We start from the raw sequence: 16,453 nt of genomic DNA, 5'->3' as shown, positions 1-16,453 counted from the left end.
ACAAAACTAGCAGCTGATACCGAAGTGCGGGTAGCATTAATGTATTTTGGGTGACGCATTTTGGGTGACATAGTGACATAAAGGATAGCACAGTTACCTTGCAGTGATTGCTAGGATGTCCAATTTAAATCTGTCACAATCTGCATGTAATTTGTGTGCTTTCTCGATATTCACGTGGGATTCCTCCAAACACACTGGTTTCCTTTCACATCCAAAGTCACAGAGATAAGTTTATTGATTTCCCCCAAAATTGGCCTTAGATTGTGAGCTCCTTTGAGGGACAGTTGGTGACATGACTTTGTGTACTCTGAACAGTGCTGCAGAGGATGTCAGCGCTATATGGATACTATAACGATATTTAAGTCTGAATCAGCCGTTTAAGCTTTACAATGTATAGTGAAACCCCCATTATCCGGCACTAACAGGGATTGGCTGATGCTGAATAAATGTTGTTTATCTTTGCTTGTGACTTGTTAAAAACAGACCTAGCTAAAAACCAGTAAAATACTCCAAACTGTATACTTACCATACACTCTGTATTAATGTTGAAATACAGTGATTAACCTCCTTAGCGGTATGCCCAACACTGTGTCGGGCATACCGCCGGCTTTCCCCAGGAGTCCCCCACTATAACTTTTAGAGATCCGATGGCTGTAATAGCTTCAGCTAGCACTACACTAGCTAGCAGTGGTGGCCGGCATCCCCCCGATTACTTTTGATCCCCCCTATCGCCCGCTAAATACATTACCCCCCCCCCCCTGGATCCAGTGATCGCGCAGCCTCCCTGCACATCTCCGGTCCTCTCTATGGGGAGTATCGGGTCTGCTCATAACGTCGCCGACGTCATGTTCGATCCTCCCCATAGAGAAGAGCGGAGCTGTCCGGGGAGGCTGCGCCAATCACTGGAGCCAGGCTGGGTAATGTATTTAGCGGGTGATCAGGGGGATCAAAAGTAATAGGGGAATGCCGGCCACCACTGCTAGCTAGCGTAGTGCTAGCTGAAGCTATTACAGCCATGGGATCTCTAAACATTATGCTGGGGGACTCTCAGCTGCAAACCCTCCTGAGTGGCGTAACGCTCGGGAGGTTAAAGTGAACCAGAGACAAAGCACCCTCATGTATTTTACCATATATATCAGTGGGAACATTAGAAAAAACACCTACCCTGATTTCTGTTACATTCTGCACTGCACAGCCTGCTTCTAATCAGCCCTGATAAAATCCCTGACTGAGCATTCAGTCTGGCTTTGCTCAGGAATATTTATAGCTCAGTCTGTGCTCTCTCATGTCTTTTCAAGTCCAAGCCTGTCCCCTGCTGGCTCTGCTCAGGAATGATTATAGCTGAGTCATTATAGCAAAGCCAGACTGAATGCTCAGTCGGGGATTTTATCAGGGCTGTTAAGAAACAAGCTATGCAGTGCAGAATGTAACAGAAAGCATGGTATGTGTTTTCTCTAATGTTCCCACTGATCCATATGGTAAAATACATGAGGGTGCTTCGTCTCTGGTTCACTTTAAAAACAAATTAAGACAAAGGACAGAGAGGTTTATTGCTGAATAAAAAAGTGTAAAAGTAGATTTACTGAGACGTCTGGTTAAAGGGGAACTTCAGCCTAAACAAACATACTGTTATTAAGTTACATTAGTTATGTTAATTAGAATAGATAGGTAATATAATATTTTACCCACCCTGTTTTAAAAGAACAGGCAAATGTTTGTGATTCATGGGGGCTGCCATCTTTGTCATGGGGGCAGCCATCTTTTTGGTTGAAAGGAGGTGACAAGGAGCAGGAGACACGGTTCCAACTGTCCTGTGTCCTGATCACCCCTCCCAGCTGCATGTGCTAGGCTTCAAATGTCAAATTCAAAATGTAAAAAAAAAAAATTTGCACCAAAACTGCAGAACGAGAACAACAACATCAGAAATCCCATCATGCTTTGCACAGCATAAGGGGAAAACTGCCCGGGCAGTTTTCCTCTGTGCAGCTAAAAATGAGACTTGTATAAGAGAAACAAAGTTCTGATGCTGTGAAACTGTTAAAGAAACACCAGGCCTTTTCAGTGCTGCTGAGTCGATTTTTAGTCTGGAGGTTCACTTTAACTCAGTTCTGGATAATGTTTTTTGTTTTTTTTTTACTATTAATTTGTTAGCAAGCACCTGTTTCTCCAGTCACAGAAAAATCCCTAACAGCTTTCAGAATTGAACACTTCCACCATCCGCTCTGAGCCTACAAGAAAAGAAGATTTATTGCAGATAAATATGCATTTTCTGTGCACACATATAGCCCCTCTCCAATGTCGGTGTCCTTGCCATGGATCTATACCTACATTGTTTCTATGCGCCTGTAGGTCTGCTTTGAAGCTCACTTAATTTATCATTCCTAGAAAACCATGCCATTTCTAAAGGTAAGGCTTTACAGATCACTAATACACTGACTTAGCATGCTGAGCTGACCTCCTCATCTCACTGTGCTTTAACCCTTTAGCAGCCAATTTATTTAGAGGCTTGCAAGTGCTCCAAGCCAATTGATTTTAGGACATTTTTTACTTCTTACATTTTCTAGCTTCTAATTAGTACTGCTGTAATGTGTATTTATGGACACTTGTCACTAGTGGGTAGTATGAGACAATAACAGAGGACTTCTGCTTTGGGTTTCTATGTTTTCTGCTAGCAGAGAGACATCAAAGCATTCCAAGAATTTAAAGCACAACAAGTTCTGCCGACTGAGGTCCAAAGCAGTGCACTGATCTCAAACGAGATAACACTATTAACGCTGCTTAAATATAAGCTTTATATTTAAGTGACATTAAAATATCTTAAAGAGGAACTTTACTGAATGTAACTTAATAGATAAAATTGCTTTTATTCTACAATTATTTATTTATAGATTATTTAGTCAATGTTGATCAGTTGTAAAATCTTTCCTTTACGGAACACATCTTCCTCACTGCTCCTAAAGTCTTTTTTTCTGTCTCTTTTTTAAACCTGCTTGTTATCTCTGTGCAGCACTTCAAGAGCACCTGTAACAACTCATAGCAGAGCATAAACAATTATTCAGGATACCAATTTTTACATTAATTAACCTGGCTCCAGCATCAGAATTGCTTCTTTCATCTACAGTGCATCTGGAAAGTGTTGTATGTTTTTCTGTATATTGTTATGTAAGGCAAACAGTTTGAGAACCACTGGCCTAGGCTAAGGTCTACTCTCTCCTCCCCAACACCCTGACTCCTCCCCAGCATCCTGACTCTGCTCCACAGCACCCTAATTCTGTCCTCCCCAGCATCTTGACTCCTCCCCAGCACCCTGACTCTGCTCCGCAGCACCCTAATTTTCTCCTCTCCAGCATCTTGACTCCTCCCCAGCACCCTGACTCTGCTCCGCAGCACCATTACTTTGCTCCGAAGCACCCTAATTCTCTCCTCCCCAGCACACTGACTCTACTCCACCACACCATTACTCTGCTCCGCAGGACCCTGACTCCTACCCAGAACCATGATTCTGCTCTGCACAAACCCCAATTTTCTCCTCCCCAGCACCTTGATTCCTCCCCAGCACCCTGACTCTGCTCCACAGCACCAATACTCTGCTCCACAGGACCATAATTCTCTCCTCCCCAGCACCTTGACTACTCCCCAGCACCCTTACTCAGCTCCGCAGCACCATTACTCTTCTCCACAGCACCCTAATTCTCTCCCCCCCCCCCCCCAGCACCTTGACTCCTCTCCAGCACCCTGACTCTGCTCCATAGCACCATTACTCTGCTCCACAGCACCCTGACTCCTCCCCAGAACCATGACTCTGCTCTGCACCAACCCCACTCTCTCCTCCCCAGCACTGTGACTGCTCCACAGCACCCTGACTCTCTCCTCCCCAGCACCCTGACTCCTCCACAGCACCCTGACTCTGCTCTGCAGGACTCGAATGGGGAATTCTGGAAAATATCAATTGCAAGGGCTCAACTGGGAAAGTAGCGGTAACAGCGTTTGATTTCCCAACAACCGACGGGCCACCAGCTGGTGTCCCCCCAAGTGTATATGTGTCTTCCTACTGCTCGTGAGCAGTGTTGCAGTCTCACCTGTCACGCCATCGCATTTCCTGGCCTCCCTCAGTGTTTTGGGTGTCCCCGCGAGTGCCTGTACTGTGTGACACTGGCGCATAAATCGATGTCACTATATGGAACAGAACAGGGGCTCGCAGTGACGCCGGAAACCGAAGAAGGCCAGGATTCATGCCGGCTGATAGGTGAGCCTGTAACACTGCACATGGGCACAGGGGGTGACACATTTACACTGGGGGGGGAGGGGGGCAGCAGCGGTGGTCCTGAAATTATTTCGGATAGATTTATTGATGAAATCTGTTGTAAATTGTTGTGTAATGTATTTGCAGGCAATAGATCTCTCTCGGATCAGAATCGGATCTGTCTAATGGTGCCCATAGATGGTACAATAAAAACGTTCAATTTTCCCGTTTATTCGACCAAAACGATTGAATGGAAGGAAAGTTTAAAGAGAACCAGAGACGAAGCACCCTCATGTATTTTATTACATTTATCAGTGGGAACATGACAGTAAACACCTACCCTGCTTTTAGTTTTATTCTTCTCAGTCTAATCTATCTGTTATCAACTGTGATAAGAATCCACCGACTATTCAGTCGAGGTTTGACCTGGAATCATTATAGCTGAGTCACTCTTCTGTGAAGTCTTTTCAAGCCCAAGCCTTCCCCCTCCTGGCTCAAATTTCATGTTTACATACTGAGAGCTGTGATGAGATGGGGGGGGGGGGGCTGATGCTGCAGGAAAAATCTCTGTCTAACAGACAAGTGTGGCTGTGTGATCTGTGTGCTCTGTGTGTGCAGCCTGTCATTATTATCTACTGTATGCAGTTTCATTACTATGAGAGACACTTCCTACAGGCAGCCACAAAGCATACCAGAATAATAAAGTTGAAAGCACACAGATGAAAGCCTACAGCAGCCCTTCTTGTCTATAGTCTCATATAGCCTATACAGCACATCCAGAACACCTCATAACCTGGAACAGAAGGAATATGAGCTGGCGGCTAAATTGGATATTTCCTGGAGGAATAATGGATAAAAAGCACTCAAAAAGGCACACCAGAGTGGCGAAATTATCGGGTAGAGCATTTATTCTTTACAAGCTATCAACTGATATGTTTATTTTGTGTGAATCGTTCATCTCTGGTTCGATCAAGAAAAAAGAATAGATTATCCAATTTTCGCATCGCATCACTTCCGCCGCCGGCCACATCACTTCCGCATCTCCCGATGTGGAAGTGTATTGGAGGAGATGGGACACGGCTGCGGGTGGATGCTGCCGTGCGAGAATCTGCAGCATGCTGCAGATTCTCGGATCGCTTCGCACAACATGCACGCAGTGGAAACTCTTCCATTGCCGTGCATGTGTTTCAGGACACCTGCGGTGTGATGCGGCTGTTTAGCCGCATCGTACCGCTCCTAGTGGAAAGGTGCCCTAATGGCTGCCAAGCAAGTTTTTGGCTTCCTCTTGGCTGTGCAGCGATACATGCAGACAGAGGCACATTACTGGAAATTTTCATTTTTTGCTTGATTTATGCTGTTCTCAGGATTTATGTGGACTGTAAGATGTTATTTAATCAAAATACATAATGTAAATATCTAGAAATATATAGAATAAAAAGTGTCAGAGCTAAATTTAAAGTACCCCTGAACATTTTTTTTTAGATCAACATAATCTTAATACTGTTTTGTTTGTGACATATGTCACAGCACCATTCTCTCCCTCCAGTGCCACACGTGTCTCATGCTCTGCTTAGCTGTCAATGATGGGCGGGAAGGAAGTGGCAGTTCCTCCTCTCTGCTCATCCTTAGTTCCGCCCCTCTACTCACCGATACAAAAAAAGATTCAGAGATACTTTAAACTTTTCTTTAAGGCTTGTGGTTTTCTAATGTATATTGTGTGGAATATATCATATTTTGCTATGCTCACATTATTTTTTATTGCACATAAACCATTTTTGCATTGCTTATTTTTACAACCTTGCTCGCTGTGTTTGTAACTTTCTAATGCTGATTTCCTGTGCTAATGTCAGATACTGCTTGGCCGGTCTTATCATTACCAGCTGGAGGTAGTCAGGGAGGATCTCGGGTAGGGAGTTGGGCAGCAGCCAGTCTCTTCCTGTGAACACACAGTCTTTTCCTGTGAACACAGAGGGGGGGGGGGGCAGAGGGAGGAGGGGGTGTGGCTAGGTGATGGCTCTGTGCTGAGTAAGAAACTCCTACTCTATTGTCAGCTTTATACATTGTGCACAGATCTCTGGGTCATGTGACTGACTTTCTCAAAGGGAGTTTTGCTAGATCAGCTGCATCAAACATTAAAATTTTGCAAGTAATAACAGAAATCCATATTCACAATTACTAGCAATGAAAAAGTAATTGAACTAGCACTTTAAAAGTAAAAACTCTGAGGGTCTTTACATACGATTATTAAGAATTACAGTCTGCACTCCAGTGGAAAGAAATACCTATATAAAATACATGGCTATACTGTAGAGGTGTCCATTAACGGTGTGATTTTTTTTTTTTAGGAAACAATCTTATTTTTGGCAAGTTCATTCAGCTTGAAAGAGAAGATTGTATGTAATTGATCTATGGCATTAAAGAATCCAACTTAATATCTAAACCAATTACAATTCTATCTATAAAAAAATTTGCCATGTCGATTGACCATTTCTTTAAAGGAAACAGAGATGAGAGGGAAATGGAGGCTGAAATGTTTATTTCCTTTTAAAGGGACTCCGAGTAGTGTAGAAACTATGGAAAGATGCATATCATTTTAAAGCTCTCTTTCTCCTCTTTCCAATGATATATAAACCGCCGCCCTACGCCTTTTAGTTTTCTCTATTTTCTATTGCCGCGGCAATTTCAATCGCAAAAATAGCGAAAACTAAAAGGCGTAGGGCGGCGGGTTATATATCATTGGAAAGAGGAGAAAGAGAGCTTTAAAATGATATGCATCTTTCCATAGTTTCTGCACTGCTCGGAGTCCCTTTAAATAATGCACATTCTGGCTGTCCTGTTGATCCTCTGCCTCTAATACTTTAAGCCATAGACCCTGAACAAGCATGCAGATCAGATGTCTATGACAAATCTGACAAGATTAGCTGTATGCTTTTTTCAGGTGTGAGATTTATACCCTACTGACCAGAAAGATCAGCAGCACTGCCAGGCACTGCCGGGTTCCGTTTATGGAAAGAATTGATAAATTGACAATACCTGAATAATCTGATTAAAAAGAATAAATTCATAAAAAAAATATTGTATCGTTTATGGGCACCTGTAAGCAATGTCCTAGTGTCACCTGTTATTTGCTAATGATAACTGCATTTTGCATCTCCCGTTCTTATAGGCTACATGTATTTGTACGTTTTGTTGCTATGAAAGGTAAGCTACTTGGTACCTGATTTGATGGGTTATACTTTTGTCCTGTTTCTACTTGGTCGTCTTGCTTTCGCTGTATGCTCATGCATTTAGAGCTTTCTTTCAAATGCCTGGTATTTTCCTCAGAAGAGAATTGATTTGGAAGCAGGTGGCATCTCTATGGATATGTTTTATCTCTACGTTCATTTACTTGTGTACTGCTAAATCTATTACCACATGAATCAGGACAGCTTACCTCTCACCTGACAGGATTATGCATCTCCCCATTCACTTACATGACTGCTCCTTATTTTAATGCACTTTCTCAAATTTGTTTATTTTTTTAATACACTTTCACCAATGCACATGTAAGCTTCTTAGACCTCCCATAGGATTCTGGCCATGTAAAATGTATTGGTAATGCACATGATTGAAAGGCCATACAGCTTTAGTATGCTCTAGTGGTATAGCGTAACACGTATTTGTATTGTGATTTATTACATTAACAGACCACAGCAGACTATCCTTTATAACTGTTGCTTGATAAAAGCCAGACTCAAAAGCAAACATTGCTACATGCAACACTTCAGCAATATTTATAGGCATAGGCAGCATAGTGGCTAAAACGCTGTCTTTGCAGATCTCCAAAGTCACTTGATAAACAGGGCCATATTTGCGCTATGATTAACCCTCTGGGCGATACAATTGCATCGCCCAGGAGGGGGCGCAGCACTTTTTAAAAAAAAAAATATTTTTTAAATCGTGTAGCGAGCCCTGGGCTCGCTACATGATAGCCGCTGCGCAATGACATCCCCCCACCCACTCCGATCACCTTCGGCGATCAGAGTAAGCAGGAAATCCCGTTCAGAACGGAATTTCCTGCTGGGCTTCCCCGGTCGCCATAGCGACGGGGCGGGATGACGTCACCGACGTCATGGACGTCGTGACGTCAGAGGGAGTCCCGATCCACTCCTCAGCGCTGCCTGGCACTGATTGGCCAGGCTGCGCAAAGGGTCTGGGGGGGCTGCGCGGCATGGCGGGTAGTGGCGGATCGGCGGCGAGCGGAAGTTACACGCAGCTAGCAAAGTGCTAGCTGCGTGTAACAAAAAAAAAATTATGCAAATCGGCCCACCAGGGCCTGAGAAATCCTCCTGCGCGATATACCCCGAGCTCAGTTTGGGATTATCGCCCAGGAGGTTAAGGAGCCATGAGTTAGCTCCGATACGCGTGAGCTGTTTTATGCTTTTTGTCTACATTGCTTAATAAACATTGGACTTTTAATCCACGGCCGGTGCAGCGGGATTCTTCTCTTCTACGATACATATGGCTTACTGGTGTCCTACTCCCGACCTAGGAGTGGAGTGGTTGTAGCGACCTGCCCTGTTTCATCAGGGCCATATTTGCATTTCAAGAGCCTATAGGCATAGAAGACCTCTTGATGCCAGATAATGTTGATGAACACAGGCATAAGTAATTGTGCACAATTTAGAACACTTCCTTGAAAAAACTCTGAAATAGGGCTACATTCATCCAGCTTTTTATCATCAGTCACTTTTAGGCACATGCCTAGTGGTAGTTCTAACATTTGCATGAGTCTCCTTCAGGTGTTGTTTCTAGCCAGAAAACAGAAAAAAACTCAGATTAATTAGCTTCTGCAAACTGGTCCTAGTCTTTGGTAGGGACATTTGATTTTGAGACCCACTAAGAGTCGGATATTTTTTAATGTTCTCCTACTATTTGTATGCTCATTAAAGTGGGGTTGTCACCATAAAAATCAAATTTCAACAGCAACTGGTCTGAGTGTATTAAGTGATAAAGATGCTAATCCTGCATTCAAAACTTTCAAAACTTTTTGTGCTGTTATGGTTTGGAGTTATCAAATACCTTAAGAGCACTGGTCCTTTAATATCCATTGCCATTCAGTTGCATGCTGGGGGATCTTTTTATCTATAATATATTCCTCCTCTTCCCTATTTTTCCCTGACTAGCTGAAACATGATCCTCTGCTCACTTGTGTCTACAAGCAAGGCTGAGGTGACTCAGCGATTCGAGGAGAAAAGAAAAAAAGTTATGGGAAGAATTACATCAGTATTTAGCCTCAAACTGTGGGCAAAAGACATGGTTCCCACCAAGAACAGAATTATCTTCATTTATTATATAAAATTCACTGAAATCAAAACGTGGACAGTACAATACAGTGCACGTGTTATGTAAGTAGGGCAAGTATCTACTTATATATGTGTTTTTTCCCTGGAATAGTATGGCTAATCCTCCTGTTTTAACAACAAATAAAGATTTCATGGTATAGTGCCCTATCCTCTCCATTTTTTTTGACTGTGTGTGACTTCTCTGCTATAGGCACAAGGGTCCCATAAAAACATTAAGCACATCTAGTGCTGGTTATTTCCATAATGTTAGCATCTTGCTTCATTTTTTCCTACTAAATACCTATGTTGACTGTTTCCATGGGACCCTGAGCCACTGTCTAGGTAACTTGTCCACATCCTTAGACCACTTCTTGGTAAGATTTCCTCTCTCCATAGAAATACTTTGGATGCACTTAATTGTGTTAATCAGTGGTGCTGGATGAGGGAGGATAGCTCAGCCTCAGTAAAAGAGGTCAACTTATACAATAGGATCACTCAAAAGAAGACTGTTGAGGCAGTACAAGAGCATTTGAGAAGGACAAGTAAAATTACAGGATACATTGTTTTGTTTTGTAGTAATGTTTGACACTTGTTATATTCCATGATATGTTCTGATTTTATGGTATATGGTTCAGGCAGATAGCAGGTACTGTGACGGGGACCCTTGTAGCTCACACACTAGCACATTTGTATTTTACATCATAAAAAGTAAATTTATAATTAGAGAAATCCTTTTAGTGGGTACATAAGGGTGTGGCAAAGGTGCATGGATGATTGGGATTGGCTTTTGGATTACTGTACTTATAAATCAAATTAAATCGGGAGGTACATAAGTGTCCTTCCAAGACCTGATTGTCCACATTCGAGACACTTACTTGTAGAGTGAACAAAGTATATCGAACAAATACCTTTGCTAACACAAAAGAAGCCGGTTTAATTACCATGGTCAGTGCCATAGTTATTTTTCTTCTCTCCTTTTTAAGCATTGTATTTATGGACTGTGCTTCTTGGTCCTGGGGTGCTAGGGGAGCTTCATATGGTCTTGATTTTGTCGTTATGTTGTGTTTCCCCAGCTTTGTACTGCTTAGGAAAAGCCGACTGAGTCTGAAACCATCTGCAACTGCTGACAGATCATTAGAGGGTTGTAAACCAGGTTGACATGGCAAAAGGGGCCTGAGAGGTCACTGTAATGTTGTGGTGCTTTGAACCATGGGATAACAGTCCTTTTGATTACTGCCCAGCGACCACCAAATCCTAACCTTCTGTAAGTAGCTGTATAAGCAGAGACCAAGTGTGCAGTAGACCATTGGTTACTAGGTGGCTGACTCATGGAAACTGTCAAATTCAGCTGCCTGTTTGAACTAGTCTATGAAAGGAACCCAAGGTGTGAGAGCTATGTAAGCTGCCATATTTATTTTCTTTTTAAACAATAGCAGTTGCCTAGCAGTGCTGCTGATCTTTCTGGTTAGTAGCGTCTAAATCACACACCTGAAACAAGCATGCAGCTAATCTTGTCAGATGTGTCATAGACATCTATCTGATCTGCTTGCTTGTTTGCGGTCTATGGCTTAAAGTATTAGAGGCAGAGGATCAGCAGAACAGCCCAGCCATGTGCATTATTTAAACAGAAATAAACATGTCAGCCTCCATATACTTCTCACCTCGGGTTCCCTTTAATCTCTGGTCACAGAATGAAATAAACTGTCTAATAACTTGCATATCAGCTGTTTATCTGATTGTGTATTATTAGAATTTGTTGCAGTATGTACTTGAATTTTGATCCTTACATTGCTATATGAGCACCCTCGGTTTTCTCTGTTGTCCTACTTGATACCAGTTTTTGAAAAGGGCGGAAAGGGCAACACACTGCTCGAGTCACCTCTGAGTGCTATCTGCTGTCTCAACAACTTTTGTCTGCTGTGTCTGTGATAAGTCTTATGATCTTTTGCATGCAAAAAAACAAGACCGTTCTTAACCAGTTTCACAAATGCAAATCATTTTTTGTAGTCAAAACCAGTGTTTGCCACTCATGCACTGCATAAAACTAGCCACTCACTTCTAAAAAGCCTCCTCATCTAGATTTCATACCTGAGGGTAGTAACCCAAAAGCCCCATTGTTCTGCATCAGACTGGTCCACTCACTCGAATACCTCCCATACACACCCTACCTAGGTCTTCAAACATGCATCGAAAATCCATGCTGCTGCAGCTGTGGGTAAGCACCAAATGTGTATCTGCACACCTCCAAAAGTCTGTATAAGACTAGGCAAGGCTAGTTCATAAGGAACAGTCTCACCAGTCTTGCTGTCAACCCTTAATTTCTGGATGCGATAAGCGAGCATCCTCATTTGTATCCTCTTCTGTGAAGTGACAGTGAATTGGACTTGTTGCTGCTTTCCTTCAGGTTCTTGCAGCGCTTCTGACAGCATAAAAGGTAACACTTTTCCTGTGCAATGGTGTGACACATGGTGGCATGTTCTCAAGGCTGTCTGTCAAAGCAGGGTTGTGGGAGGAGGCATACCTTACTTTAATTTGCAATTTTCCCCCCTTGTTACAGTATTTACTAAGCATTGTATTATCTTTCAAACAGAACAGAGTTCAGCCTTTGCCTAAATCTCCTTCTTTATTCCCACAGCCTGAAAGCAATCTTGTCGGGAAAACCCCATGAAGGCACTTTAGACTTGTCTGGAATCCACCTCACCACAAAAGACCTGGAACGAGTAATGCTGTTTCTCCAGCACCACTCAGAAGAATTAGAAAATGTGGAGCTCTGTTTTACCGAGATGACGGATGACATGTTTCTTCATCTCTTGCCTGTACTTAGTGCCCTTCCACACCTCACCACTCTAGCTCTCAATGGAAACCGTTTGACAAAAGCCATCCTGAGGGAAATTACAGAAGCCTTGAAGGACACCAAGAAATTTCCCAGCATGACGTGGATTGACCTTGGCAATAACGTAGACATCTTCTCCCTGCCGCAGCCTTTTTTAGTTAGCCTCAAGAAACGCTGCCCGAAACAGGGCAATTTGCCAACTATTTTAGAGTTTGGAGAGGGACAATTGAGTGACCTAGAAAATCAAGAAAACTCAGCAGATAACCAAGATGAGCCACTTACTAGTGGTTCTGATGAAAATATTGCAGAGCCACAAAGTTAGCCAGATGCTAACTTTAGAAAGACTTGGAAATGTCAAATTTTCTTCAATGCCTTGAAGATGGGCCGTTACATTTTGTCCTTATTAAGCTCCATGATAGGAGTCTATTTTCTGAATGTTTTGCTTTAACTTTTATCAGATGTTTGTAAGTTTTCTCCAAAATATGATGATAGTACTCTTTGGCACCTTCCTTATATCTGATACCAATGAAAAAGGACATTTTCTGATTCTGTCTATATTGTAAGGCAATTTTATATTTACCAAATTTAGCAAAATACCTGAGGGAAGTTTACTGAATGATGTTATATTACAAAAACAAATGGTCACCGATATATACAGGGCACTATTTCTGCAAATGTAGAAAAGCTAATTCCAAAATTATTAGTAAGGTATTCAATTTTACTATTTTAGGGTTTCGTTTTTTTAGCCTTAAAGTGAATGTCGAATTTTACACAAAGTATTTAGATAAGTACATGATGAAGTCTGAAATCATCACTCTGATAGATCTTTGGATTTATTTAGGTAACTGTAAAGATGCCCATTAATGATACAATGTTGATTATACAATCTTACCACTTCTATGTAATATGAGGCACTACCTAAAGTATCCATTCAAAGGATATCTACTCTAGTGTCCACACCAGTTTACCTTTCTACTGCATACACTGGGTAAAATTGGGCACTTTAAAGTGGATCTGAACTTAAAACTTCCTCTCTGCTCTAAAAGATTAGCCACAGCATAATAACCTTTAAGGGGGGAAAAATCTCCATTACAATGTATAGAAATCCTAAACAAACCTGAAGTTTTAATTGGAGTAATTTTGCAGGGAGCACAGAAAGGGTTAAGCCTCAGTCTTTCCTGCAGAGGCAGAGCTGCTGGTAAGAGCTAATTACACTCTGATGTAGCTAAGCAAACACACAGGGTGCAGTGCAGTGGATTTCTACAGCACTTATAGATTAAATGAAAACTTTTCATTGTGTGCTGTGCAAGAGTTTGGGTTTACTTTATGGTGTTACGTTTCCTTTTCCCAGCACTAGGTATAGCTACATAATGATGCACCCATTCACTGTGTTGGCTCTTTAATCTCCATATACTGTGTGGATGACACCAACCAGGGAAGCAACAGAATAGGATGTTGTGTCCAGATAAATTGGGTGGTAGCAACAGCTTGTGTTAAATAAATACACTTGCTCATTGGGCTTTATTGGTTTGTCAGTGATATTTCCATATGCTGATAGAACCTATTCTGCTTGGTTCTTATGTCCGTTTTTAACTAATTGTCTGAGTTTTTATCTTTTATACAGAGTACACACATAGCCTGATTAAGTTTACAAGCACAAAACTAAAATGATAGTATTAGCGTTTTTTAAATAAAAAGAGAGCGAAGGCTTAAAGTTATAGTATTGAAAGCATGCTGCTCTGTAATAAAGGGGCATATTCAGTAAGCAGTGATTAAATCGCTATGCACAGGCAGTGCACAGCAATTTTACTGATACTTAATCCATTGATGTGCACGTTGTAGAACTAGCTTGATCCACATTACCTAGGTAATGGCCATGTTGCTAATGCTTCAATATTTGTGCATTGTGTATTATACTAGAAACAGAGCCATTACCTATGTAACATGGGTCACACTATTTGCTCAGTAGGCAATGCATCAGTGGTGCAAGTACTGGTAAAATTGCCATGTACTGCTTGCGCACAGCAGTTTTACTGCTGGTTAATGAATATGCCCCAAAGTACCTTAAATAAGGGTCAGTCCACTGATAACGTATACTTCATTTATGTGGTGCACTAAGTTGAGTCACTAAGGCTTCTACACAATTTCCGGTGAATCCGGCAGTTTATCATCAGAGTTCCTGGCACAGGTCCACTCTGTCACCCAGTGACACTCGTGTTCTGTTGAATATTCTACTGAATACTAATGTTCCGCTGAATACTTTTTAATGTAAAGTAGATGAGAACTGAACCTGATAGATCTACGCGATACCAGCAGGGGAATAATTTCAAGCGTTGAGTAAAGAGAAAGAAATTTGTCTTGAGTTTTCACCCACAGCTGAAGTTACTGTGCATGGACTGATTCTTTATTAATAAGCTGATATCAGACCATGACAAGGCCTTGTGATCAGGGTAGGTGCAAATTAATTACACATCAAAGGATACTTCAAATTTTGTCCACAAAATGAATGTATAAGGATATATCTTAATAGGTACGGTCACCCAGCAGGGATCAGGACTCGACCCATTAGGCGACAGTTTGGGGAACGAGGCTGTAGAGATGTGTCGCTTGTGGATGGACAACAAGCAGTGCATGACAGAGCAACATACTGTGGGTGGGGTGAGTATGGAGAACAATGCACTTGAGGACATGCCAGATCTTTAGAAGATGTTGGGTTGCGGCTGTACACATGCTGGATTCACTCTAGATTCTGAGCTGAGGCAATCCTTATCAGCTGCCATGGCCAAGTTCAATACAGCATTTGTATATAGCCTATGGATAGAGAGAGCTGAGCTTTGAATGAAAATCTTACTACATTGGTCCTGTTTCTCCCACTGAAATGCTCCTTGCAGTCAACTTCTGGTGTAGGCCCAGATCTAGCCCCACATAGTTCTTTTAAGCTTTTAAGTTTGACTCCTTATAAAAGGGGATTGAGGTTAAAATCAGAAGAAGTAGCAATTTTTCAAATTGTCAGACTGTGATTTAGGTGACTGGAGTCAAACATACTTTAGACACTAGACTCATTATTCCCTGCTTCACTCATACCAGATAGCCTGCAATGCAGGTGGTCATAGCAACGCTCTCTGATTCAGTGCAAATTCCATTCATTGCATGCAACCATGCCTGCATTACTGCACTAAATGCATGGTTGGAAGCAGTCTATGCACATCTGATATACTTGACCATCAACACACAAGTGGAGAAAGGGGCCGAGGTTGAATACAGTTGCAATAAAAGGGACCCAAGCTGTAAAAAAAAAAAAAAAAAAGAGAAATTTGGACTTTCCCAAGGCTTCCTCCAGCCCGCATAGCTTGCGAGTTCCCCCAGCATCGTCTCCTGCTCTTTCTTGGTCTGGGGGACCTCACGGTCTACAGAGGGCTGGAGGAATCCCAAGGTAAGTCCCATTTTTTTTTGGGGGGGGGGGGGAAGGGGGGTTTACTGTCAGGAACCCTATAAAAGTAGACCTTTCATTTTCACTTACAAAATCTGTGCCCAGATTTGTGGCACAATTGTTTTTTGATAAGCATAGGCAGAGTTCCCATGTCAAAAGATTCAGCTGTTGCCTAAATCAAGAGACATTTTGCCTAGTGGGTGCTATCTGTGAAGAAAGTCTTAGCTCAATCTCTCTTTCTGGCAGCTTCTTTGCCAGGGGCTCATCTTAATGCAGCATGAACTGTCCAATAAGATAAAGCCAGGTCATAGCTTTTATTCATTAGAGCATTGTACTGTCTGGATGGCCACTGCTAAGGAAAATGCTCTTGTGCAGTCGCTGTGTGTTTCAATATGGCAAGTCCAGCTACCAGGAATTGTGTGTGTCATAAACGTGAGCCTAAGCTGGCCATACACGTATTGATTTTTCCATTTGATTCACGGCTGATTCAATAACTTTGATTCTGACGGTTATCTATTGTCCCACTAAAGCCAATCAATTCACAGTCTATCGATTCTAAAGCTCCACTAGATGGAAGTTGGCCAAGGCAGCAGATAACGACCACCTCTGCTAAGAATCCAGCG

General features: G+C 42.2%; 1 protein-coding gene across 1 annotated transcript in view; it reads left to right on the top strand.

Moving 5' to 3' along the window:
- The window catches only part of LRRC75A (leucine rich repeat containing 75A), a 382,041-nt gene extending 366,328 nt beyond the window's left edge, over positions 1-15,713 (top strand). Inside the window, exon 4 of the mRNA XM_068270169.1 lies at positions 12,203-15,713. Coding sequence (XP_068126270.1) covers positions 12,203-12,722 — 520 coding nt within the window. The 3' untranslated portion in view covers positions 12,723-15,713. The remainder of the gene's footprint in view (positions 1-12,202) is intronic.
- The last annotated feature ends 740 nt before the right edge of the window (positions 15,714-16,453 follow it).

Source organism: Hyperolius riggenbachi, chromosome 2 (genome assembly GCF_040937935.1).
Source record: "Hyperolius riggenbachi isolate aHypRig1 chromosome 2, aHypRig1.pri, whole genome shotgun sequence".
Taxonomy (NCBI): domain Eukaryota; kingdom Metazoa; phylum Chordata; class Amphibia; order Anura; family Hyperoliidae; genus Hyperolius; species Hyperolius riggenbachi.
Note: the sequence above shows the minus strand (reverse complement) of the source record. Positions and strands in the feature narration are given on the sequence as shown.